Source organism: Corvus hawaiiensis, chromosome 2 (assembly GCF_020740725.1).
Source record: "Corvus hawaiiensis isolate bCorHaw1 chromosome 2, bCorHaw1.pri.cur, whole genome shotgun sequence".
NCBI classification, from domain to species: domain Eukaryota; kingdom Metazoa; phylum Chordata; class Aves; order Passeriformes; family Corvidae; genus Corvus; species Corvus hawaiiensis.
Window position 1 is genome coordinate 96,016,304 of NC_063214.1, and position 27,323 is coordinate 96,043,626.

Genomic DNA, 27,323 nt, shown 5'->3' on the forward strand with positions numbered 1-27,323 from the left:
TTTTTTTTTTTTTTTTTCCCCATGTTAAAGGAATTTCCCCCATACGTGTTGCTATGGGAACAAACAGCCAGATACTTCAGAAAAACAAAAGAGCTGGCTCCTTTTTTGGTTTCACCTGGGTGTGTGGGCAGTAGGTCTCAGCCTTTGGACAGAGAGGGATGCTGCTTTCTTCGGCTGCTTTTCCTTCTGCTAGAGAAGCCCCGGGATCGCAAAGCCCGCCTTCCCTGCCCCGCTAGGAGCCGGGCTGTGGCCACCCTGCCCCCGCTGTTGCTTCAAGCCTTCGCTGCGTTGTAGCCGTGCTCTCCCAGCCTGCCCAGACCTCCGGGGGGTTCCCCGCTTGGATACATCGCATCTGCCACCCGGGATTTGTGCTCGTCTCTGCCGTTCCAGCCTGCTGTTCCCGAGGGTCCGGCCGGACACCGGGATCGGCTGCCCAGGGGTTTGTGAAGCCTTTGTCCCATCCCTCCCCGGGATCCCGGGGCACCGGTGCCGCGTGCTCCCCGAGCTCGCTCCGGAGCGCCCCCTGCAGCCGCGGGGGAACCATCGCACCTGCCCTGCTCACCGGGAGCCGCCAGCGCCCCTGCCGGCTGCGAGCGGAACTGCACCCGAGGGGAAAGGGCCCGACAGCCGAGAAGGCTGGCACTGGGTTTGTGATTGCTGTTACTGCCAGAGTTATTGCTGTTTGTTTGACTGGTTATACACATATAGATATATAATAGTAAAGAACTGTTATTCCTATTTCCCACATCTTTGCCTAAAAGCCCCTTGATTTCAAAATTATAATAATTCGGAGGGAAGGGGGTTGCATCTGCCATTCCAAGGCAGGCTTCTGCCTTCCTTAGCAGACACCTGTCTTTCAAACCAAGATAGGTATTTTTAGCAAATGTGGGAGGGGGTATTTTTTTAAGCAGCAAAAAGATAAAACTAGGAAAAAAGATGAAATATTAGTTTTTGCTGAAGAGAGGATGCTCTTATGACATGTGCTGCCAAGACTTGAGAAAGCAAGCTTTTTGCTTGCAAAGCTCACTAGTAATTACAACCCAAGTGTTGTGGCATTTGGAAAGTGACAGTTCCTTGGTGACTTTATCAAAGAAATTGTCATTTACGTGCCTGGTCATTCCTGTGACACTGAAAGCCACTTTCTTGGCAATAATTTAAAATTATTCTGGGATTCTTTCTTCATTTTTTTAGAGAGTATACTTGATCAATTGATCTTCATGAGAGAAAACTATTTCAGTCATCTTAGTGTGTCCTAGGAGTAATTCACGGGGCTGCTTGGAAACATAGTAGGAGTGAAAATGCCTGTCACACAGATGACAGGGAAGGTTGCAGAAACCTCAGCTGCTTTGCCTGCAAAGCTTACGCACTTCAGTAATTATTTGTGATTATATTCAGTGATTACACATCAATGTGCAGGACAACAGTTCTGTCCCTATGCAAGAGACATCCCAGCGGGGCCTGTGATGCCCGTGGAAAAATAGCAGCTGTGACTCACTGCACACCCCTGTGTGCTGAGAGGCTGAGCTTCTCTTAAGCCTAGAAAAGAAGCCATCAGCTTGAGCATGTTAGTAGTATCACTTGCTTTGTTTGAGATACACTGTCATGATGGTAAGAGGGAGTAGGGACAAGGCCTGATGTTTTTAATGCATGAAATAAATCAGAAATTTTTGGGGGATGCTCACTCAGATTTGATGCTGTGATAGCTGCCAAAACTGGAGGTCAGCCTTCAGAGAGAGCAAAATCTTCATGCTTGTGGCTTTGATTGTGTGAGGGACCTGCTTCTAAAATGTCAGACCATCTGAGGACCATCAGGGCCTCTCTCATTCCTGTCCCTCACTCAGTCCAGGCTGACCCAGCAGCAGTGCAAAACCCATATAATTTTCAGAAATACAAGCAAGAGGAGCTTCTGCTTTGATCGCCTCTAGGCTGCAGTCCATGCAGGTATGATGTATTCTGCCAGTCTCAACTGACTCCTCAGTCTCCAGCTAAATGCATCTTTTAGGGACTGTTTAATCCTTGGAAGGAATTATTTCACTGTAATGTCTTCCAGTGTCTAGTACACACAAATTCTGGCAATTTTGCACTGTCCACAGACAGACCTTTTTTCTCTTCCAATGGGGAATTGATTTTGAGAGAAGAATATGCCTCATGTGATACCTAATTTTTCCACAAGCAATCTTCCCTCTGAGTGCAGACCAGTGCAATACGATGTAGTTTGTTGGAAGTGCTGAAATTACAGCCTGAGGTGGCACAGCTGCTGGAACAAGATCAGCCAAGCAGGAATAGATAGATACATCAGGGATAAGGCACAAGATGGCCACTAATCCAGACCATTTACCCTCATGTTTCTGCTTTCCATAAAAGTACAAGTGTCATTTGCCTGTCATTTAACAAGATTACAAAGCAAGGCCAAGCAACTTTAACTGTTTGCTTCTGAAACACAATCTATCCCTTGTGAATGGGTAGAGCCAGAGCCAACTACGTATAAGACTGAAGTATGTCGAAGCACATTGTGACTTCTGCCATTGATTCTCTTTCACTCAGGTGTTCAGTGAGTGAGCTTGCTCTGGCTTTCTGCAAAATGAGAGTGTTGCTCCCAGTGCTTCCCAGGACCAATGAATCATTTTCACTTCCTTATGAGAGACAAGGAACAGCAAGCTAACCAGTCAGTCTAAATCATCTTGTTTAGAAACATTAATCTTAAGCAGTTTGTCTAGCAGTTAATTTATTTGTACATCTTTTTCTCATTTCAGAATCCTGTGCTGTCGGTCAAGCTGTGATAGATTATCCTCTAGTTTGAATAAATGAACCTAGAATTTCACAAGAACGCTCATGGTCTGTCCAGATGTTTTGTATAAATTCTCTAGAAAGTACAGTTAGTCTTCCATAGTTGCCTAAATCGTTTAGGCACCTTGATTTGTATTAAAACAAAGGTGTAACATTTCTAGGCTTCAGATTAGCTTAGGTCTTCAAGACATGGTATATCATAATGTAGGAGACCCCCGTGGTTGCTGCAAGGAAGCCCTTGGCATGTACAAAGGCAGTGCAACGTCAGGTTAGGAAGCAAACTGGTATCCAAGAAAGAACAGGGCCTTGTCAGCCCTGCCAACGGTACTTGTGAGGCTCCTTGGTTCAATGTGAGTGCAGCAGCCCTCAATCTGTGGTTTGCACAGCAGAGATGGAGTTGAGGAATCCAAACAGCAGTTGCAGGGCTATGAAAGTGCTCTGGGATTGCAGTTCCCAACCCTTTGTGTCTCTTCCTTGGCTGACACTGCATCCTGATGGCTGCCTTTTGCCCTCTCTCAGACCCTTGCAGCTGAGGAAGTCTCTGAACAGCTGATTTCCCAAAGCTGAGAGGGCACAGGGGAGGGCTCATTCCCGGTTTAGTCCTGTTTCCTAAGCTTTTGCCAAAATACCTAAATTTTTTACCATAGCAATAATTCTGAGAATGTTACTGTTTTTACGATCTCTTTATAGTGAGGTGGAGTTACCCTGTCTATGCTCTAAGTACTGTTTCATTTACCTGTTGGGATTTACTGAAGCACTGAAGGTTTGGATTCATACCACTATTTTAATAGCCCTTGCTAGGTCTGTTCTCCATTAATTTGTCTAATCCCCTTTGAACCTCTTCATACTTTTGGCTTCCACAATACTATGTGCATGAAGTCCCCATTTAATTATGTGTTGTGTGAAAAAGTGCTTCCTATTTTTTAGTTTCAACCATTTGCCTGATAATCTCATTTAGGTTCCCCCTAATTCTTGTACTGTGGGAGATAACTGATCCATTTCCCAAGTACCTTCTCTGCAGGAAGGGATTCTGTAGGTCAGTGTTTCCTGTCAGTTTTCTGCTTTCCGAGCATCCCCAAAGTATACTTGATGCCTCTCTATGTAGGGAGTGTGGTGGGCAGGAGAGGGGAGCAGAGGGGAGATCTCAGTGCTTTGAGCCGAACTTCCCTTACCTGTTGTAGGATAATCAAAATGCAGTGAAGTGCTGAGCAAAGAAAGAAGCTGAATGTGAAATGTACAAGGATACCAGGCCTGCTGCTTCTTTTTGAGTACCAAAGAGGTTGCTCACACTTAGAAGGAAGAGGTGAACTAAAATTAGGACTAAAACACATCCATCTGATCTTAGTTCTAGAGAGGGTGGGTGCTTAGAAATAAGTGGAAATGTCACACAGTCTTCATGAGAACCATGATTTCATCACTTCTTTGGTGGTGTTCTTGCATTTCAGTTTATCTGTACACAATTTTGAGTTACTTCATCACAGCAGTAGTTCTCATTTCCACTGTGCTGTGTTTCAGCTGTTCCCATGAAAAAGTAGCACTAAAACTGCTACAGTGTCAGTGTAGCAAGTCATCTGTCCCTCATTCACCATTAAGCGTGTTAGAGTCCCTTTTACCTTCTACCTTTTCTGAATTTGGCAGCCTCCGGGAAGCTTGATGATAGCTGAGACTCTCTGCTTCCTCTCCAGTTGCTTTTTTTTTTCCCTTTGAGCTAGCCTTTAACTTTGCTCCAGTGTTTGAAAGATCTAATATTCCATCTAAATTGAATATTGAAATATATTTTTGGATTCCCTCTTTATCTCTTTTTGTAGTCTCTAGAGCCTTGCATCTGCCTTAGTTCAACAAGAGCACATGATGAAGTGCCTATGTGCTTTGCTGTATTGGGACCTGAACGCTAATTTCTTATTCTCAGTTTTGTTCTCAAAACTTTTAAAATTCCCAGTCAGGTCTAGCAAGACATTTTACTCATTTTCCCCTGTTTTTAATAGTATCTATCTTCAAATTAATAATAAATAAGTCTAATATTTTTGTGCACATCTGTATGCATGTTACTGTCACTGGAATTTAAAAGCTAAAGATACTGTAATCCTAAAATCCTTTTTATTTCTTGGCATGTAACATGTATACTGAGATTATAATAATAGACTTGTGGCCAGGAACAGTTGTCTCCATTGAAAACTAAATCTTTGGCAAGTATTTCCGTACGGTATATGATACTAAACTAGTCTTTCCCTAAAATCAGAAGAAATTGTGTAGTAAGTAATTGCTGTTGTCTTGTTCAGCATGTCATCGATTCCTCATGAGAAATAGTGGCAAGTTGCAAATGATAAATACATATCCAAAGACATTTCAGACCTTAAGCTTTCCTTTGAGACAATATTGGGTTGGGGGGGGTTGGCAGGGCTTTTTGAAAGATTATCAAAATCTGAAGTCAAATAATTTTACAGATTTAAAAAACCCAGATAGCTTTTTTCCTGAGACATAACCCAAAATACGACCTACTGTTACAATGCAAGCATCAATCACCAGTAGCCACAATGGAATCAGAATAAAAATGCACTGTTTTCCAGCCATTAACTTAAATTTACTCAAACAAGCACTGACCAAGTAAAACAAGCAATAAAAAGTGGTGGTTTGGGGGTACTGACTGATAGACGAGTTCCTGATTTGTGAGGGCATTTGAGCCCTCGTAGGGCTCAGGGCGGCGTTTAAGCAGTTTTGTTTCTTTTTTCTTCATTTTTAAATGAAACCTCTTCTTCTCTCTCTGGCTCTCTTGTCTATTGATGTAACTGGTGTTGCATGAGAAATTACCTCATTTCAGTGACTGGAGACAGCTTTTCTATCAGCTGCAGTAAGGTTTCCTCATTTGTTTAATGAACCTGGAGAGGTAGAAAATTAAGTATTAGGAGCTGCAGAGGAAGAAAACTAAACCAGAATGTTCTGTGCATTTGGGTGGTTTAAAAAAATATATCTATATTAATATAGCCAGTACATGAAATTGGTATTTAGATTATGGCATGATTATTGCTTTGCAGACTGGGGACTCCATTATCACTCAGTCATCAATGAAGTAGCTGCATTCTGTGCTCATCTCATCTCTGAAGCTGAAAGAAGAGCTAGTTATTATCTTCAAGTGAGTTATTAATGAGGGGAAAAATCATCCCCAATTACTGTGAAGCAAAATATTTCAACATTTACATATCTCAGACTTTAATTTTGATCTAATCCTTCGTGAGTTCTTAAGCTCAGACGGTATTCACTTTTCCAAACATTCTCGCAGTGGCATAACAAGAGGAACTTACACCTGTCCAAGTGCTGGCTTCCCTAAGGGTATGCTTCAGGGTCACAGAAGTGCTGCCCATCCCATCCTTGTGCTGCTAGAGACTGATTTCCTTTGAGATTCCTTCATGCTACACCATAGGAACAGAGCCTCCACTGTAAGCTTTGCCAGAGAAAAAATTCTGAGTTGTCTATACTGTCTGCATTCCCAGTGCATTTTTTTTTCTTAACTAGAAGCAGCCTGGAATTTATTTGTAAGGGCTAATCTTGTTCTTTTGCTTTTCTTTGAATCCTTTTGAAATTAATGGTTTGGAAGTTTTGACACTGAATGTCCTAGAATAAAACCTGGGCAACACAAAGGTGATGATTTAAATTCAGTTAAACATGTGGGCAGTAACCAGGAGATGGGAGAAGTGCTGTCCACACTGTGAATCCATCCATCAACACAGATGTGAAGGTCTGACCTTGGCAGATTCAGGAGGTAGGGATGTCAAACACAGTTTGCAGTCAGTTGGAAATGTAGCTACTAGACAAAGAAAACTCAATAATTACACAGCTGTTTCAGTAGATTACAGATTTCCTAGAAAACAATAAAACAACCATCTGTGAATGGAAAAAAAGTGAACTATCTTTCTTTTAATTCAAAAACTTAATTTCTGAAAGTCATCAGATATGTCCCCTGTAAACTTTTTATCTCTTTTCAAAAGCAATGGAGTCTGTAACCAATCAGTGTAGATTTCTCTACAGCATTTATGCCCATTAATGCTTCATTGATTTACAGTGAAACTGCTGAAGGACTGTCTTGAATAGACATATAAATATTAATTTCTTGTGAAGGATGGCTGCTATTACACTAAATGTTAAATGAATTCATAATACTTGGACATTTGCAATAAATCACTACTGGGACTGCATACTAACACCCCATTCCCTTTTTTTTTTTTTTTTTTTTTTAATATTAAAGCCCCGAAAAAGAGCTGGTTGCTCCCAAAGAAATATAGAGTTTTGTAACACTGGAATCATTAACAAATTCCCACAGCACAAGGAGGAGTTTCAACTTAGTCCCATTTTACAGATAGAGGGAGGAGGCATGAAGTGGTTTAGGTTGAACTGCTGATCACAGAAGGTTCAAACCCGATCTGTTTCTCATGAGAGACATCACAGTAAATTATCACTTCCTGACAGTCCTTCTTTTGCTTGAAATGCTCCGATCGCATCAGCAGAGGATCTGGCCATGCAATAGCAGAAGGCTGAGAGCCAGACTCAAAGGGAGAAAGAGCTGGACATATTGTCTAATCTGCACGCACACAAAGTGGTTGGTATCAGGTCACCTCTTAAATCTTGCCCAAGGCCATGACTGGAAGGATGGTACTGCTCAGGTTTTGACTAGGCTTAGCAATTGAATTAAGTCATCTTCTCTCTTCCAAGACCACAGATCTTAGTTTCAGAAGTCTAGTAAATTGCTCAGTGGGGGCTAAAAATCAATTCTTTATTTTTCCTTTTATTAAAGTAGAACAAAGGGTAGATCAGCAAGTTCATTATAGCTTCCTGTTATCTAAGTGATAGTAGCTTAAGAGTAGAAATTTATGCCAGGGCTAACCCTGAAGAGTGGAAGCCGTTCTTGTAAACAAAATTGAATGGCTGTCAGACTCATCTGCTTTTTAATGTGTAGGCGGGTGTGAGTGTATGCACCTCCTTTATTCCAAATATTTTTGCTTCTGTGCCTTAAATGGTGTAAGTTGCACAAGGCTTTTCTAATGAAAGCTTGCCAAGGTATTTAAATTAGAAGCAAAAATTAGAAAAGCTGCTACCACATAGGAATATTAATTGTTCGTTATACAGGGCTTTAGTTCACATGGTTACTTTGCATTTGCAAGGCTGCCAATTAAAGAGGCTCAAAGTGCTCACTGCTGCACAATAGCCGTTTCTCCAGAGCCCCACAATGGCTATTGTATTCTGTCACTGACCTTTGGACACCTTCAAATACATATTGACACAGGATGCTGGGATCATTAGAGCTGTTGTTTCAGTGTGCCACAGGGAAAGAAGAGTTTTGCAAAAATTTTATATAATGATGACAACAACAATATTTCTTAATTAGACAACAAGAGAAAAACTGAAGCATTTTTTCTGGTGTTTCAGGTGAATTGCAGAATGCACAATTTCCATACAGTCCCTTCCCATCAGGGAAAGAAGATATTTATCAGGGGCATTTGGTCTGCTTTCCTGTTGTTTCCAGGGGAATTTATTTAATTTTTTTGACCTGCTGGTGCCATATGGCCAGGCTCCCTTAGCTACCATGGATTCTGCCTGGGTGAACATCTTCACAGGATGGATCCTTTCATCCTATAAGTGCAAAACACTCTTTTAAGACATAACCAGTGGTATGCAGGAGACCAGGATCTGGATGCACATTTCAGACTCTGCTCTTCAAAAATCAGTGGACTTTGGATCTGTGACAACTGTGCTTCCTTTTATCTCTTCTGTGTCTTGACATCTAAGGTATTTCTGTTTTCTTACCAGTCCATGGCAGTTAAAGAGTGCAAACAAGAACTTTGGAAGCAGAGATACCAGATACTCCTAGTACATTTACTGTAGTAAATCCAAGCATCTTTTAAAAGCTTATATTTATTTTATTGTATCCTTTCTATTCTTTAAAGCTGCTTTGAGAAATTACTTCAGCAGTCAGAACATAAAAGAGCATGATTTTAAACCTTGCATGGGACATTTTGTCTACAGAGAATAAATAAATTACTGGCTTATATTTCCAATGAGTGTTCCTGCTTAAATATAGAGAGATAGTTTCTTTTCCATAAGTCTTGCCATTTCTGGGTTTGATTTTATCCCCTGGGATCCTATTATTGAGCAAATTATCAAATCCAGCTAAACCTCACAGCTTTGAGTCTCTGAAGATAGTTTGAGTAATGGCTTGTGCTTCTGACAAAAGAGTAAGAAATCTAATAGGCCTTTGCAGAACTTCTTGTATCATTTTTAAAAATGGAAAATTTACTGCACGGCATTGCTGGTTGCAACTCTAACCTAGCATTGTAGAGCATGTACCAGAGGATAGCCAGCTTCTACATACAAACCTCTAGCCAAAAAACTTTCAAGATCAAAGACAGTATTGGGTATTTGTGTGTGCTTGAGGTAAATGTGCAGCAGGATTTCGTACACTGTTATAAAATCCAAAAGGTCAGATGTGTTTCCTCAGTAATGCAGGCTAAACTTTTTTTTCCCCCATTAATTGAAAGGGTGCTGTTATCATCTTTTCATTTCTCTGTGTCAGAAACCCTTGTAGAACCTTGAAACCTCCCATGCACTGCCACTGCAATTGCCAATTGTGAATTTTGTGGTCTATCTTCAAACATCAAGGTGATACCTTTACCTTAACACATGAGGGGAAGTGACCCACTTCTAGGAGGGAGACACGAATAGTTATTGCTGTGTGATGCAGGATGTAAAGGGGAGCACATTCTGGAAAGAGGCATTAAACCCGACTCTTGTGCCTCCATTCTCCCTACTGTAAATCTGCATCAGGTAGTAAAAGGCAGTAATGAATGCTTCTCTTGCAGTGGGCTGGGATCTGAAATCTCTCCTCAGCCCATTGTGCTTCCCAGCAGAGGTTTTTAGCCATGGGTCCTGATTTCTCACTTGTGGGATATATCTCTATTGAGGAACAGGATTCTCCTTGAAGAGAGAGGCAGTGCTCTCCTTGCTATTTTCTCTGCATGGGAAGTTTGTAGCTTTGCTGTACCGCTGTAGCTGCACTCCTTCTTTCAAAAGGCACATGATCACTGCCTGGATAGATTTGAAAATGGGGGTAATCTTTGCAGTATGTTTGGTCCTTGCTCTACTGAGTTGAAGCCTTTTTTGATGGGGAGGGATTTTCATAGGATCTTTATTACAGAAAGCTCAAGTTCTACCTGGATCCATTTCTATGGCCGTATTGAGAGGTTTCCTGCCTCTTGACACTGAGGTTTTCCAAAACAAAAGCAAAGGGAGTTGGTATGTCTCCTCACTGCCCATGTTTTGTTTGGTTCCTTTGCAGAAGGAGAAGAAGAGCGGGCTGTTGAAACTTCTAGCAGGAGCATCAACAAAAAAGAAGTCACGCTCCCCACCATCTGTGTCCCCCACACATGACCCCCAGACAGCCATTGAAGGAGTTCTGCAAGGGGCAGTGGGGCCTGAGCTGTCCTCCCTCTCCAGTCACGGCAGAGCTGGCTCATGCCCTATCGAGAGTGAAATGCAAGGAGCCATGGGGCTGGAGCCTCTGCACAGGAAAACAGGCTCCTTGGATTTGAATTTTTCCATCCCTTCACCTGCCAGGCCACCCCTCTCTTCCATGGCAGCTATTCGGCCAGAGCCCAAGCCTTTGCCCCGGGAAAGGTAAGCTGTTTTTCTCCTGAGGTTGTCTGCATCCACGGGGAGCATTTGGAGGAGGGATGAAAGTTTAACTTGCTCAAGGGTTGTTGCAGTTTTGAGGTTCTATGGATTGACTGTAGGTGGCTCAGCTGTCTTTTAGGAAGACAGGGCTTACATGCCCTGTCCCATTGAAAATCAGTTGATACACCATGCAGGTTTAAAGAAGTGTTTAAGAGCACCTGTCCATGACAGTGTAGAGCCCTGGTCTAAATGTGGAGGACAGCAGTGCTTTCTCAGCCCAAATGGTGTAAATGCTGTTGGCAAATGCCACATTCTAAATGGGATTCCTGTATTTTCGCTTAAGGACTTGATATAGTATGTCTCATCTGGACATGTCCTGTTCTGCAATACCAAAGACTGTTTCAAATTCTTCTTGTTTAGAATACTTACAGATATGGCCATCTTCAGTGACCTGTTACCAAAAATTTAGCTCATTTCTAGAGAGGGATGTGCTGGTGATTCTGGAGTTCATTTCAGCAGCCTGCTCTGCACCTTGGTACCTTGGAGTAACTGACTTTGCAAACCTGAAAAGAAAAGAATAGGAACACCAAAACACAAAAGCAGGTGGAGAGAGAGGTAACTGACCAGAAAAGAGGTAGGGGGGTGCAGAAAAGAGACAATTCAAATCCACGTGCAGAGTCACACTGGGCTCAGATAAATGTTTTCTACAAGACTGCCGTTTGAGAACTGGGAAGGGAATAGATAATACACAGCTACAGTGCTGTTGAAATACTTTACATTCAAAAGGTGATTGAGGAAAACATGTTTTTCACAAAAGCATTGAAGAATTTTCAAAGAGCCGTTCAGGGAACACTCTTGAGTTGGTATTTAAAGCAATTTTGAAATAACATTAAAATCACAGAAGTTGGAAAGAAACTAGTTTTGTCTGAGTGTGTGAAAGAAGACTGAAGGAAATGGACTGGGCAAGCCACCTGACCCTGAATCCAGTTGGGATCATGAAGTAGATGATGCATAATAAGGGAGATTACAGGACAATCCATAACTTATACAGTGTTTTCCTGAATGAAGGCTGGAATTTGGTTGAGAAGCTGACAGCGACACCATAATACATTTAAACTTTCCTAAGGCTTCTGGTTTGTTACCATAAAACCTCTTGCTGAGCAAACTGTACACAACCAACCCAGCAGATACTAAGTGGATTGAAAATTAATTCACTGGCATCAAATCTAATTCTACATCAGAAATCACTAGAAAATGGTTATTAATGTATGTAGTGTAGCCCAACAAGAGTGGGGTCCTGAACCTGCACTGTCAACATAAAACCTTTCCTGTTGCAGAATGAGGAGTGAAGTGGGAAGTGGGTGATGGGTAGGGCAGGTCTGTTGCTACAGAACTAATTCAATCACTAATTCTGGTGATGTGAATGCAGAGTAACAGTATATTTCAGAAGAGGATAATCTGATGCAAAGTGGACTCAGAGAACCATCATAAGAAAAATGGAAGATTTTAAACTATATACTTGCAATGAGAGACACAGTGAGCTCTGGCAGACCTGGTAAAGAGTGTAGGAATGGCATGGTAACAGTCTGTAGGAGACTGCAGTCAGGACAGACATGGGAATATTTTTACACTAGATTTGGCCTTTTTTCCAAAAGAGATGCTTTTGTTCAGGTGCAGCTGTTAGACTTGAAGCAGAAATAAATACAGGCAAGTCCTTCAGCATCGTAATGAAGGCAGTGAGAGCAGACTACCGCAGTAGTCTCTTGCCCTTAAAATCCATGAAAAAGCAATTTAGTAAAAGGAGTGAAAAACCAATCCCTATTTAGGCACACTTAATTTGGTCTACATCAGTTCAGATTAATGCTATAAGAAAAGTTAAATCAATATAAACCAGATTTAGCACCAGTGTAACTACATCAGTGGGCTGCTGCACCTTTAGTTAAATGTAACCGTGAAAAGAAGCTGGGGAGTACAGCCTCTGATGTCTCCAGAGCTGGGTGTTAATACACTGCTCTCAAAGCTTTACTATAGAGAACTCTAGACACATTATTTAATATGCCAGGGCTAGTCCCATACCCTAAAAATTTCTCAGTCCACCTGAGGGTGGTCCAGGTAGGGAAACATTTAACTGATGACTATTTTAAGTGGCAGAATAGAGGTTACCTGCATTCTCTTAGCTGTGCTGGATTCAGGAGCAAATAGATTTAGAGTGCTAAAACTGAGTAAATACTTCCAGCTGCAGTATATGGTGATAAGGAACTTACTCTGATTTTACGTATTTTGATTCCTGAGTCTTATATCTGAAAATAAGCTATAATTGAAGTAACCATAATTATACACAGCAGGCAAGATTCTTTAATTGATTTATGAATTAACTTCCATATCATTGGTGTATCTGCATTCCTTAACTGATCATATGGGTTTTTTCATGTCCATAATGGGAAATATTAATTACCTTCATGCACTAGGAAGGATAATGCTTAGTCCTGGAATAATCTGAGCAGATACATTAAACACTTGTCTGCTAGAAATTCATCCCACATCCATCTGTGCTCATTAAATCATCAAATTTCTCAGAAGTACCAAATTATATTTTTTTTAAAACAAATTACGGTTTTCAAACCACTTGTTCTTTTCACATCTGGCAATGGAGCAACTTGCATTCAACGTCACTCAGCTCCATATTTTACTTGTTTGCATTTTGATGCATTTCATCCGCACAGTAGGAGCAATTCTCTGAGAAAGAAAAGGGAGGAGAGGGAAAAAAAGGTTAGATAAACAGATTCAGATGCTGGATGAAATTTTAAAAAGCTGCAAAGCATTTCAGTACACTTAGCTGTACTTGGCTTTCTGTCTCCCAACGCCCATCTGTGCACATAGAAACAGAGCACTGAAAGGTTGGAAGAAGTAGCACATTCCTTAATATTTACGGCATTCAAAATGAGGCTCATGCAGGCAGCAGAGCACCGCTACTTTTCCTATAGAGGTTGGCTTGCAGCTCCAGCACTCGCCACATCCAGGTTACTGATCAAACCCAGTGCACCAAGAGGTGCATTAAAGGGCTCTGATTGCTTGCAGCTCATTCACTGTTTAAGGGATGAATTGCCTATTCTGCTGCCTGAGAGTGCAGACCTTTCTGGGTGTTGCAGCCAGTAGGCAGAAAGGTGAAGCAAGCAAGCTTCACCCTCTTGGAGGTGCTATTAATGATTATAGTCTGTCTTCTTTTTTTTTTTTTTGTACATAGAGAGGAAAACAATTTTATTCTTCTTGATATTCCAAAGCCTGGCTATAGATGACTGGATTAGGAAGGAAATTACTCCTAGCTCTCCTGTCATTTAGCCTTCATATTTGTCTGGTTTGCTGGGATAGTCAGAGCCCATCTCTGCCTTCTGGGTGTAGTTCCCACTATCAGTTTATAAAACCACATTCCTTCAGCTGCTCTCTGCCATAAAGCATCCAGCAGTCCAAGCAGCAGGGCAGAGAAATTTCCCAGGTGGTGTCCTTGTCACTTCATGTGGCAGTGACTGACTGCCAAGTGAATACCCTGTCAGGCTGTGTGTGCCCTACACACTCTTTTCCACCTACTGCTCCATCCAGTTTCTGCTGGTGCAAGAAACGGGACCAGTACAGGGACACACTGTGGTGAGGCAGGCACTGTGCCAGAGCCTTGCCCACATCCCACTGACGGTGTCAGCTCACAGGAGGGGTGTGCTGTGTGCCTGGCAGCACCAAAACAAAATACTTTCCTTGCCACCCCCTTCAAGAAAATGTGACTGTACGTTAAGCAAAACAGGAGAGTTGAGTGTGCATGTGTGTGTGCGTGAGTCATGTTCCCCTCGCTGCCTGGCACTGTTCCCAGACCTGAGTAAAACATGTCACGCGTTGTTGACTCTTTTATAGTAACTGGCACTAACTCTGCCATGTTATATTGTGATAAAGCAGCTGTGGCCAGACTTACTGTCACGACTGGCATATCTGTACTGTGTTTCTATGGTTTTTGTGCAGCCTTCAACCAAGTCATAGCCGCAACAGTGCTGCAGAATAAGATAGGAACAGTAAGTTTGACCCTTAAAATAGATCCTTCCATGTTTCCATGTATCTTTCTACAAATCACTGCCACATTAGAGATTGAGATCCCAATTCAAGGAAGCATTCAAGCATGTGCTTAACACCCACTGACTTCAATTTGCTGTGCTCGTATGTCTTCTTTGCCAAAAAAGAAAGCAGAAGAAGGATTCTTTTCATTCCTGGAAAGTGATACTAGAGAAATGACCCAAGGAGTAATTTCTGACTGAACAGTGACATGCATGCACATGGTTAAGTGCTTCTCTGAGTAGGGATGCCTGCCTTAGGACTGGGAAACTAGAATCAACCATCTCAGAAATTGAATCCTGAGATATTTCCAGCAGAACGGTAAAAGACCCAACTGAGACTTGTTCTTCAAAGGCTGCTGATTCAGACACCCTACTGTGGAGAAGCAGATTTTGGCTTGTAGTGTGCAGAGGTACTTTACAGGTTCTGCAATTTACCAGTGAAAGGATGAAAAAACACAGCTCCACTGGTAAACAAGAGCAATGGCCAACTGGGCTAGATGCTCCATTGGCACTGATTATCCATTCCCTCCAAAACTATTTGTGTACCCCTAACGCGTAAGAGACCTGTTGGAGTCACAGGACTGGATTCACGCATCTATAGTGCACAATACTTTGAGAAACAGAACTTGCAGTAAGCATCCAAATTCAAGCACTGTAAATGGGATCATATTGGAGGTTAGCCCTGAAGACCTAATTTGCCTTACTGCACATTTTCTTAAGTTGCTCTAGTTCCATCAGTGTCCTGGATACACATATTTACTCAATGAGTGGTTTGGGGTTTTTTTTACAGTGTCCAGGCCTGAGTTCAGCCCTTAATTACTGATCAGTTCTGATCAATACTGTTCAGTGCCTGCCTGCACACTGACAGAGGGCCTGTATGAGTCATTTAGACCAGACAAGACTCCTACGCAGCCAGTGTGCATGAGATGAGTCTCTTTCTCTGTGGAAAGTGTGGCACGAGGCTTTGCAGCTGGAGGAGTAAGAGAAGCCACTTTCTCCACATCTGCACTACTCAGTGAATTTCATCATGGTCACTTGCTAGAGATATTCCAACCTCTGCAAAAGGTGGGGTGGGTCCCATGTCAGAACCTTGACTCACATCCAGAGTAGCATCTTGTGCACTAAATGAAGCAGGCATCCTATGGGAAAAATAGTATGCAGTCATATAATGGAAGATTATATTGCAAGGCAGCAGAAGTAAAGTCATGGGCAGTTTTATTTGCCTGTTTCTTCATCTCAGATGCATGAGTGTGAAACACTCGGGTTCTTTCAAGGTTGTAGATGTCTTTATGTATCTACACACATGATATTTTTAATCATTTTGCTTCTTTAAAAGAAACAAAACCAGAACTCAAATCATGTGACATTTGTTTGAGGTTAAGAGTCTTATTTGCACCTTCCAGATTTCAGTAGGAGTAGCAAATGGAGGGCTGGGTGGGAGAGGTGTTTCTTTTGACTGTGAAAACAAGTGCTATGAAGACAGGGGACAGTGGGATTGCAAGGTCTTCACTGGCAGCAGAGGATGGACCTATTCCCAGCTCAGTGAGGTAATTGCTGCCAGGGTGCCCATCCCACCCTCAGCCCCAGTGCCAGCCTCTACTGATGCAGTCTCCTATTTCTTGGGATGCCATGTCCCTGCCCCAGGCTCCCTCCCACCAAGGCTTTTTGCTCTCCCAGACTCAGCTCAGCAGAGCTTCCCCCCCTCAGCAGCCATACCCACACTTTCTATCAGGGCTTCCAGTTTTCATCACAGTCACATTTCTTCTTCTGCTCCCAGTTTTTCTCCCATCCACCTCCCTCTTCCTCTACCTCATCCCTTTCTCTACCCCACTCTCCAGCTCCTTGGGGTTTCCCTGTCTGGGCAAAACCCATCCCCTGTCCTTGCTGATACTACTTGCAGCCTCTCTTCATGTATTATCTCTTGGGCACCAAGGACCCTTCCCAGGCCACTGCGCATCCTGGACAGTGGCCTCCAGGGACGAAGTGCTCAATCCAAGGATGCCATGGCAGCCAGCCCTGAGCATGTCCAACATCAAGTCTGTCCCATAAGAGAAAAACAAAAGAGGGGCCCAGTGCTAAGAAAGGAAGAGAAATGCAACCTCTGAGGTCCCACAGAGCTAGGACAGCTTGGAGCATGAATCAGCAGAGATTTTACTTTCAGTGCTCATACAAGCCTAAACATGTGCCATTTTGGGGTGGTTTGAATGCATTTAACCTGGCTGAGAGTGGGTGATTTTCTGAAGGAACACTATCCCTGACAGACCAGTGAGACCACAGGATAAGTCTTTGCTCCCAAGTATGGGACCTGAGAGCAGTTTGTGGAAGTGCTCATATGGGTCCTGCTCGTGCTGCAAAACCCCTCATGTTATTCTTGGAAGTGATGAGGCTACTGGGCTGTATGTTGGACCCTTGGCCTGATACAGCCAACTACTGTGGAGAATTTGGGCCAAAATGATTAACATTTGGCAGAATTGTAACTATATAAGGCAGATTTACACCACTTACAACAGAAAATACCAAATATTATTAATAGTAGTCAGAGGTGGTTGCCACATTTGTCATCATAATTGTTGCCCAGCTAATTAGCATTTTGGTAATTTAGAGGTGTAATGTGGCACAGACAAAATTGAGAAGACTGAGATCCATCTAAAATGCCAAGCGACAGTTTGGTATAAGAAAACCTACAATTTTATAGCATCTTCTTGAAAAGGGGACAGAAAGGGAAATAAAAATGGGAGCTATAAATAGAAGTATCCCGGACTGCCTTTTTCGGAGTGAGGGAGGATGTCTGGGAGAAGAGACCTTTTCTGCCAAAAAAATACGGCTAATAGCTGTCCTTGCAATTCCGTTCCGGAGGATAAGCGAGGCTGAGGTGCCACCTGGAGGTGCGGAGGGGCGGCACAGCTCCCTGTGCCAGCACACTGCCCGCTTGCTGCCCCTGCAGCCCCCACCGGGCTGCCTCTCCCAGGCCCTGCTTCAAACCTTTCGTGGGGAAAGGCATCGCATCTTTTTCCATCTCTCACAGAGGAGCTCTTAACTGATTTGCAAGGCCTTTCGGAGCTGTTATTTTGTTGTTCTATCAAAAACCTCATCGGTGCTATCTTGTGAGGTACTGTAGTTAATTAAATTTAAACCGTAGCATTTAGGGTTTCCTGAATGGGAAAAAGTGCCTCATTTTGTAATGCAGTGACTGAGATTTATTTTTCTAAATTGCTAAGAAGATGCTGTGTAGAACCCCTTTTATGATGGTGGACACATTCCTGTTGAGTGTGGTCACCTGCCTCCTCTTGTGAACCATTTAGGGACTAGCAGCTTATCACTCTGAGGACAAAGTTTGGCTTTAAAAGGAAGGCTCTGTGCTTTTGGTATGACACGAGGTGCTGCCAGTCCCAGCTGGGTCTTTAGAGTGACCCTGCTCAAGACACCACCTTTTTCTGAGTTTCTGTTTCCTGACCTGCCAAAATGGTCTGTGAGTACCTCCACAGCACTCAACTCATATTGAGGTCCAACCTTTTTTCTTTCTCAAGGCCTCTTGAGTTCCTGATGCAGAGCTCCGATGTGCTGTGATTGTGCATAAGAGTAGTGAGATCTGAAACTTGGCATCATCCTAGCTGAAATTGTTCCACTCTGATAATTTAATTAATCAACACTGCAGCAGAGTGTTTGAAATAATGTGTGCATTCATTTGCATAATGAGTGTAATTGGCAAAGCTTCATAATATAAGTGTAGCAGTTCCACAGATGATAGCTTGATAGACCATTTTCCTGCAGCCAGCCAGCAGCACACGTTTCAACCCCTGTTATTTGCTTTTCCACAGAGGAGGGAAGTGACAACTAGATTTATTAACCAAGGTACAGAGAGGATCTGCAAATTTTTGATGGCACTTGAACATATATACTTTCCACGACCGTGTTGCTGTGTCAAGATAAAAAGGCCATAGTCAGGTGTTAGAACAGAGCCCCTGCTCCAAAGGGAGTTTAATGCTTTTCCAAGTAATGGGTTGTTTGGCTGTAGAGATGTCCAGACATAGCATCAAAGCTGATATTTCCAGTGTCAGGTCAAAGTGGAGTGCCGAGTTTCAGAACTGCAGTCACTAGGCACCTGAGCAAAGTCTGCAAGGAAAATGGGTGACTGCCACTGGAGAGCCCCTTGCTTTGGTACTGTCTCACTGGGGATGGCCTCAGGGAGTGGTCCACAGCCTCCAGGGTATGCCAAAGTCCCCAGGGGCAGGATATTATGTTAAATAAATACTCACCTTGTTACAGACAGGACTCAGGCATTGGTGGCCAGGCAGCAGTTGTGGATATATTAATTCTCAGGAGATGGGCTTTAGGTAATCAATTGGCAACTTTTAACTATCTTACTATATTCATTACTTTGCAATTAGCAAGACAGTTATTGACTGTTAACCAAATGCCAGATGACTGCAAAAGTGCTGAAGGTAAAAAACAATCGTGCAGTAGAAATATATTCCCTGCTCTGCACACAAGTGCGTTGATATAAAATGGCCCAGTCTGTGCTCTCTCAGAAGGATGCCTGCTGATAAGCTCTGAGTGCAGAATAGCTGTATCAGGCTCATACACATCATTACTTCATTGAAATGAAGTGACACTTGAAAACTAAGTTCCCAGAGAGCCCTGTGAAAGGTTCAGGACTGGGGCTCTCCACTGGTTTGGAGAGTGCTTTGAAAGTCACTTGATATCTTTCCATTTTAGCTTCCCTTCCAGGTTTGAGGGACTCAAAGTACATTCTCAGGAAACATTATACGAAGAAAAATGTGAACTGCTTCAGCTAACATCTGCTGGTGTCACAGGCAGTGGGAGCACTGCAAACCCCATTTTTCATCATGAGTGGACAAGGGAAGAGAGCGTATCATATATCTGGACTTCTGTAAGGTCTTTGACATGGTCCCTCACAACATCTCTCTCTAAATTGGAGAAGGATGGATTTCGTGGGTGGACTATTTGGACAATAAGGAATTGGTTGAATGGTTGCATCCAGAGGGTAGTGGTCAATGGCTCAATGTCTCAGTGGACATCAGTGACAAGTGGTGTCCCTCAGGTGTCCACACTGGGACCAGTACTGTTCAATATCTTCATCAATGAGATAGATGGGTAGGTGGCACCCTCAGGAAGTTCGCAGATGACACCCAGCTGACTTATGCCGTTGACACACAGGCTCTGAGCAACATGCTTGAGTTGAAAATGTCCCTGTCCCTGGCAGAGGGGTTGAACTAGATTACCATTAAAGTCCCTTCCAGCCCAAACTGCTCTATCATTGTATGATGCTATGATGTTCAGATGGAGCAGATGCAGAGCTGAAGAAGACATGTTGCAGCAGAGATGTAGGATAGGATAAAGCAGCCAAGTCCTGGCACAGGCCCAGCACACAGCTGGGAGCAGGGACACCATGAGTGGTCCATCCATTTGACAACACACTCCTGCTTTCATGGACTGGCTCCAGAGTACGTCCTGGTCAATTCTCCAGCCAAGCTGTCCAGAAATTTCCACCTTACTCAGTTGTAGTAGAAAATGTAGCTGCATTGCATACAACTGTGTGTGAAAATGTAACTTACTGATATTTCCAAAAGTTTTTTTCCCCAAGATCTCTGGTACTGGTGCCCCGCAGCTCCCATCGAGTGCAGACTAACCAAGTCTTTGCACTTCTTTCTCCAAAGGTACCGCGTTGTGGTCCCATACCCCCCGCAGAGCGAGGCGGAGATCGAACTGAAGGAAGGTGACATTGTGTTTGTGCACAAGAAGCGGGAGGACGGCTGGTACAAAGGGACATTGCAGAGGAACGGCAGGACGGGCCTCTTCCCAGGGAGCTTTGTCGAGAGCTTCTGAGGACGAATCGCCGCTCTCTCAACTGAGGAGCTTTCAGGGGAAACCACATAGCACAAGAAGAGACAGCAAAGAGAAACTGGACTGATAACCACTGCCATTTTTATTTCCAAAGACTTCCCCCAGGCCCTTCAGTCTGCAGCTCTGGAGACATAGTGCCCCGCTGTGCTCCCGAGACCGTGTGCAGTGCATACAGTGGTATGTTGAAGTAGTGCCTTCCACCTGGAATCACAGACTGAAAGGATGCCCATCTGGACTGTAGTAACCGAAACTCTGGCTGTTAACCTTTTGTGTAAATTATAGAGAAGATATCTTTAAAAAAAATTAAGAGGAAAGCTGTTATATTGCTGTAACTTATTTGTCAGAGCTGCAGTGTTCTTATTACTGGCCTATGCAAGATGGATTTGAGAGTTCAAGGAGGTGTGCTAGGAAGCTCTTAAACTGGGATTTTGTTTTTACCAAGGGAAGAAGAGGGGAGGGTGGAGAAAACCTCAGCTAAAGACCAGTGCATCATTGTGCAAGTAAGAATGAGGAGTCCAAAATGTTAATGTCATGCTTTCTATATACCTCAAAGATATGCTGCGCAGGTTTGTCAGTGAGTGTGTTAGTACTCAGAGTCCCACACCACCCCGTGTCCTGGCACTGCTGCCAGGGAGGTCCTGGAGGAAGTACAGCTCCACCATTAAACTGTGGTTATTTGAGCAGAATCCCTTTTGCCTGTCTTCTGCCCGTATTATATGCAGCATGGATTTTTTGTCCTTCGGTATCACTTTCCATTGCTTTTTTGTACAACGTACCTTTTTACTGTAAGAATTGCTCTACTTTATATATATTCCTACTAGATCAGACATTTCCTCTTTTTCATACATCTGGTGCTATTTTTTTTAATCGTTAAAGATTTGGTTAAACAGAGAGGCTGCAACAAGATTTGCATTCAACATACAAAATTAGAACCGTACCTGAAGATTGAGATCAGACTGCTTGTTCTTGCTTCATAGAGGAAAAGAGAAAAAGCTGCATGGTCACCGATAAATACACCTGAGGGAGCTGCCTGTGCAACACACACATGCTTGCTCTCTCCTGCATATTTAGAGTGGCTGAAGATCCATGCTGAAGCACAGCGTTCTGTCTGGAGAGTGATAATGACTCCAGAATTGGAAGTAATTCCCAGAGGAGTCATTTTAATTGACTTTTTCATGGCAATAAGAAGAACACTGCAGGTTCTATCACACACAGGGACCATGGAGTTTTCCTCTGTCGTTGCATGACGGAGATGAGAGCTGGTCTGCGACAGCAGTAATTAGTGTTACGGAAATGTGATTTCTTACTGTAGAAATGTACAGTTCTGGAGACTGTTGGATTTCTTAACATCGTCAAGCTACAATACAAACTGTATCAGGCAATATAAGCTTCCATCTACCAGGGACTTAAAGGTGCAATAAATGTGAGTTTAGCCAGTTATTTGTATGAAAAAGAATGAGAAAAAAAAGTCCTAATGCAATTGTTGAGAGTATTTAAAAAGATGTCGGCTCTTGAGGAGTGAATCGTGTTGAAAGGCTTTTCATAGCTGTATCCATACCTTGCCTCTGACAGCAGCTGGCTGTTTGCCAAAGCCCACATGTGGTGGGTGTTTGAAAGCGTGTCGGAGGCACTGTAACCTGGAGATGATCTTATTAAAACGAAGAGGCCCGGTGGGTGAACATCATCACTGCGTTACCAGTATTTCATATGCGAAGGTGTAAGTTTTGTTTTCATTCAAGCCGTGTGTACTAGTACATATCAAAACCCATGTAAGTGAGCATTCCTATTTAAGTTCAGCTCTGTGACTTTGTAAAATAAGTTCTTCTTGCTGTCACATGTTAACAAACCAATTCCAGAAACACAGTTCATGGCCAAGTATAGCACTTTCAAACCAGGAGGCATCACTTTCAGGGTGTTTCTTTTTATACTTGATGTTGCCGCATTTGTTGATATTCCAGATTGTAATGAGTCAGTCACTAAAAATTTAGTTACTGTTGAGAGGAAATTGCCTTTTTATAACCAATAAGAGACCGAAAAAACGTCTTCTGGAAAGACTTGCTTGAGATTAGAGCCATATCTGTTCCACTTATTTGGTCCAGGTCAGAACTGGTGTCACTGCACCTCAAACAGTAAACTGCACAGTTAGGCAGTCAGCAATGCCAAAATGTGTGTTATTGATTCCAATAAAACTTCTGGGTTAGATCTGTCAGAGATGAGATTTTTTCTGACAACTTACAGTGGTTAAAACGCTCTTAAAATTCTGTTTCATGGTGTATTTACTACAGTCAGAAAAACGAAACAGGATGACAGCTTGCATGCTGCCTATTCTATTTAGCCAGATCTAAAATGGTTCCAGATTTCCACCTTTTTATGCTTAACTCTAAGAGGACAAAAGTTGGTGTGTGAGAGTATCAAGGAAAATGACCATATGTCATATCATTAAATCAGTGCTTTAAAATATATTTTGCAAGGAGGATGATGGTTTTTTAAATGGTCGACAACCCTTCCAGTCATACCTTCTGCTAGGAAAAATATGGGGGGGAGGGGGTGGGGAGGTGTTCTATTTTGATAGCAGCTGTTTCTGGGCCCTCTTTATTGCTTATCATCACAGTTTGGGTTACTGAGTAATCTTCTTGGACAAATCATTTCCATGCCAGGAGCACAAGTATTAAGGTGAACTTGATATAGCCCAGTGATACAAAAACATGACCCAGTGCCAGTCAGAAAGTCCTGGACTGAGAGAGGTTCGACTCATACTGTGGTCTAGTTTTTACCTGTCATGCCAGGAAAAGGGGGAGGAGAGGGCATCTCCATCTCCTGCAACAGGGCGGGGAAAAGATTCCTTCTGGTGGCCTCAGTTTGTAAAATGCCAGGTTTGTTCTTCTAGAAATGGGTTCAAGTAATTGAACAATTCCTTTGAACTTTGCACAGCTCAGAAAATGTTTTTGTTATACATTAATGTTAACGTGGTTTAGGAAATGTTGGCAGATATGAGTACAAATGAACTACAATGACTGTGTTTCTGATTCTTTAAATAAAATAAGTATTAAGGCAACATGACTGAGGTTTCTCTCTCTATTAGACAACGAGGTGAACAAGCAGCATAAGTGGCTCTGAGGTTTGCAAAGAAAATAGGGAAGACTCCTCTGCAAACCCTGTAGTTAGTTATTCCCACATAAATAAAAACCTGTTAGGGGTAAGAGATGTCTGAACAGGAGTCAGAATCTTTGATTCTTCTTTTGGCACATCTGGGATTTCTTCAAAATCTTGAGAAGTTAACAACTTACCTGTGGAGAAGAGGTGCGTAGGTCCAGAGAAAGGGAGTGGGGACAGGCCAGGAAGAGGGAGCAAGGTGGCAAGGGTAAGGCTGTGGCAGAGAGGCTAGGAGGGGATGTGGAAGCAGAAAATTTGCAAGGAAAAGAGCAGCCTCTAATAGTGTTAGTGGGCTTCAGGGGTGCTCTGAGGTCACAGGGTTGAGCAGGTTTGTAGGCAGAGGAAGACCCCTTTCCTCCTGCCCTGGGTAGGCTTGGGTGTGGTGCCAGCAGGGTCCATGTGTCCTCCAGGCAATGCACAGCCAAGGAACTGGGAGACAGGAAGGAGCAGGTTGTACCCTGGGCAACTGATGCCCCTTAACTCAGGTGAGGGGTGTGAGCTCATTTTTGGACAAGGCCTGAGATTCCCATTCAGCAGCACAGTGCAGAGCATCTGGAGAAGGAACGTGAGTCCATGAGTGGGTCTGGTTGTGTTTGCCTTGATTTGGCTGGGAGGCACCTCTGGGAGAGGCACCCATGGGTGGTGATTCTTTGCACAGTTGGGAGCACATAGGGCAGGGAGGAGCGAGGCACAGCTAACGCACCAGGTCATCTGCATGGCAGGTGACATGAGTCTCTCTTTGCCACAGCTGGATCCTGACTCAAAATTCTGAAACATGGGAACAACTAGAATTTAAATGTGGGCAGGCAACAACTCTCCCTTGGCTAGGCCTTGCTGGCTGCCCTGCCTGGCAAGCAGTGTGGTGCCAAACGCTGCACAGAGGAGCCTGCCAGCTACTTCCAAGCTGGTCTGGAGTGCCAGTCACCTCCACACTTTGCCAGGTCCTGTTCCTCTGGCATTTCTCAGTCCCCTGCTGCCAGCACATACCACACACCTCACCCAGCCTTCGTACCGCATGTTGCCCCATGCTTCTGCTCCAGTGCCTGATAGGAATTTAGGCCATGTTTTGAAAGAAAAATAATCATCGTAAAATTGTTCCTAAATGCTCGTGGAGAGCAGAACCACCTGGACAACATCTGCAGGGCTTTCCTGCAGCCAAAAGCTCTTCCTGACATCAGCAGCTCCTTATACATGGTGAACCTGGCAGCTACATGGCTTGGTTAGTTGATGCCAAACCAAATAAATGAGCTGTACTGGAAGGGAAGCCAAGAGGTGATACAGTCTGGAGAAGGCCGTGTCTTCGCGCCCCAGCCTTTCGTGTAGCAAAAATAACTTTCCACGTGGCCACAGATGTATTTCCAATCACTGGGGCATGGATGTCTCCCCTCCCTTCAGAAAACCACTTGATTTTTCTCAGTCACCAAGCAGCACCACCTGCCCCAAGGTGCTGCAAAGGGGCCACAAGCCAGGACACCAAAGAGCTTGTACCAGGGTGGTTCCTTTGCAGCACGTGCCAGACAGCCTGTGTGAGTCCCCCACGTTTACAGTACAGCTCAGCTGCAGGTCAGCCCACCTCTACTTGGGTCTCTTCTTTGCTCCCTAAGGAGACCCCAGCAGCCCCAGGCAAAAGCAGCCAACATCCTGCTGACTTGGCTAGGGAGCCACTCAAAGCTGTTTCCAACACAAATGGCTCTTTTGCACCAGCCAAGATGCAACACAGTGTTTTTGCAAAGGCAACAGGAACGGTCTTGCACACAGGATTATGAGCTTTGTGACCTCCTGTGTGACACACACATGTGCGTGCAGAAAAGCCCATGAGCAAGGAGCGCTGCTGGGGAGCAGGGCTGCACTGGTGCTACTGCCCACCCCTCTCAGAGAGGGCACTGGAGAGGAGAGCACTGGCTTTTTAGTTAAGGGCAAGTGTCCTTGGGGGAAATGCCTTGCCTAGGGAAACCTTGGGTTGGTCAATGCCATCAGTGCTGTTCTCCAGAAAACGACAGGGGTGAGTGATAGGGGAGCTGCCTTTGGTGGAGAGGTTGCTGTCATGCATGGAGTCCTCATGGGGAGCACAAGAGTGATGGGGAGCACAGCTAAGTAAGGGGGCACAGGAAAAATGCAGTCATTAAGACAGGAGGGAAGGGAGAAGTGTCTTCAACTTACTGTCAGAGAAGGAAAGCATATTACATTTGTGTTCTGCCTCTGCACAAGGGCTTGGTAGAGCTCCTGTCAGTCCTGTCAGTGTGTGCAACCCCCTGGCCGGCCCCAGGAGCGCAGCTGTGGGGTGTGCGTGGCAGGTGTGGAGGGAAATCCCATTGCCAGCAGGGCATGTCCTCTGCCATCCCACCTGGCCAAGGAGGACTACAATGAGTGCTTAAGGGCCAGGGTCCCCACAGATGGCACGGGCACAGCCCAGGGGACTGGAGACAGGGCAGTGCCTGACAGTGCATCTCCAGCCGCTGAGTGGACACACGCCCAAGGAAACCCACTGAGATCCCTGTCTCTGCCACTCTGGGAGTCAAAATCTGACACATCCCTGGCCAGGGGGCGGTGACCCTGCCCCACATCACTGCTGCCTCCACGAGGCACTTGGCTCTCGTGTGATGCTGCACAGCCCAGAGGTCTGGGAGCTGCCCCCACACTTCTCTCCCCAGAAATAGCAGAAAGGCATTCCCTTTCTCTCCCTCATGGGTATGTCGAATTTGCCCTACAGCTGCCCACTGGAAAATCAGCCTTGAAGGCAGGAGGGCAATTTGTTAAGGTTTCTACCTCTCCCCTCCCCAGATAATTGTCTGGGATCTGCGTTAATGGAAACATAAATTGACTGCCACTCTGCTAAATGACAATCAGGTTTTGTTTGACAGAGCTAGGAAGTATCTTATCCTGAACATTGGCACCAAACAATCTAAATGCAAATTACAAAATGTTTGGGGGTAGGGAGGCTGTTTATCTTCTGTTGAGGTTATATAATAATGCAGAGGGAGGAGAGAATTGCCTTTCAGTTGCTAAAGGCTATCAAAATGTGTGATGGTTAAACCGTGGGGCCAATGTTTACATACTATTTTAATGGAGCAGATTCAGTTATTTGGTGTGGATTTTCTTTTAACAAATCACTTTTTTAAATAAGATGCAGTGCGGCGGCATTTCAACCATATTTCAGCAATTCTCAGGCACCCAGGTTAGCATGGAAAATGACAGAGCAGCCATCGTTTTAATCCTGTTATGTCTATTGCTCCCAGCTTGTTCTCCTCTGATGAAACACACTGCTGTGCCTCGAAGAGGCAGAAAAGCATTTGCTGAACTCGTGGCCTATTTCTCTTGTTAGATTACCAGGTTTATACACGCCAGCACTGCTCAGGTATCTCCAATCTCTCAGGAACGGTTACAGAACCCAGCTGAAAAAGTAAAATGAAGCCACAACCAGCTGCTTCCTGAGACACCACCGTGTGCTGGGGTTACCTCTCATGCTGGATGCCCCATGCTGGATGTGCAGCAGCTTTTGTGCCAGTTGGTTGTGAAAAAAAGTCACTGCAAAAGTCAAAACTTTCAGACCTGCCCAGCACAGCGCTCCTGCACAACGCTCTGCACTACCCGGGCACTGCACCACACGGGCAGCGTGCCGGGCTGGCATCCACAGCAGGGCCCGTGCTGGAGTCTGCACCATGTGGCATTTTCCACAGGGAAAGAGTTTTCTTTTGTCTTGTCCTGGGAGGGAAGAGCTGTCCATAGCAGCTCGGGGGGTTCAATAACTCGAAGCCCTCAGCAGCT

The 27,323-nt window shown here is 44.1% G+C and overlaps 1 protein-coding gene across 2 annotated transcripts in view; it reads left to right on the plus strand.

The window, feature by feature from the left end:
- Positions 1-23,460, plus strand: part of SH3RF3 (SH3 domain containing ring finger 3) — a 244,821-nt gene extending 221,361 nt beyond the window's left edge. For both annotated transcript variants that reach the window (XM_048327095.1, XM_048327103.1), the window contains exons 9-10: positions 10,112-10,449; positions 20,219-23,460. In XM_048327095.1, coding sequence (XP_048183052.1) covers positions 10,112-10,449; positions 20,219-20,387 — 507 coding nt within the window. In that variant the 3' untranslated portion in view covers positions 20,388-23,460. The remainder of the gene's footprint in view (positions 1-10,111; positions 10,450-20,218) is intronic.
- The last annotated feature ends 3,863 nt before the right edge of the window (positions 23,461-27,323 follow it).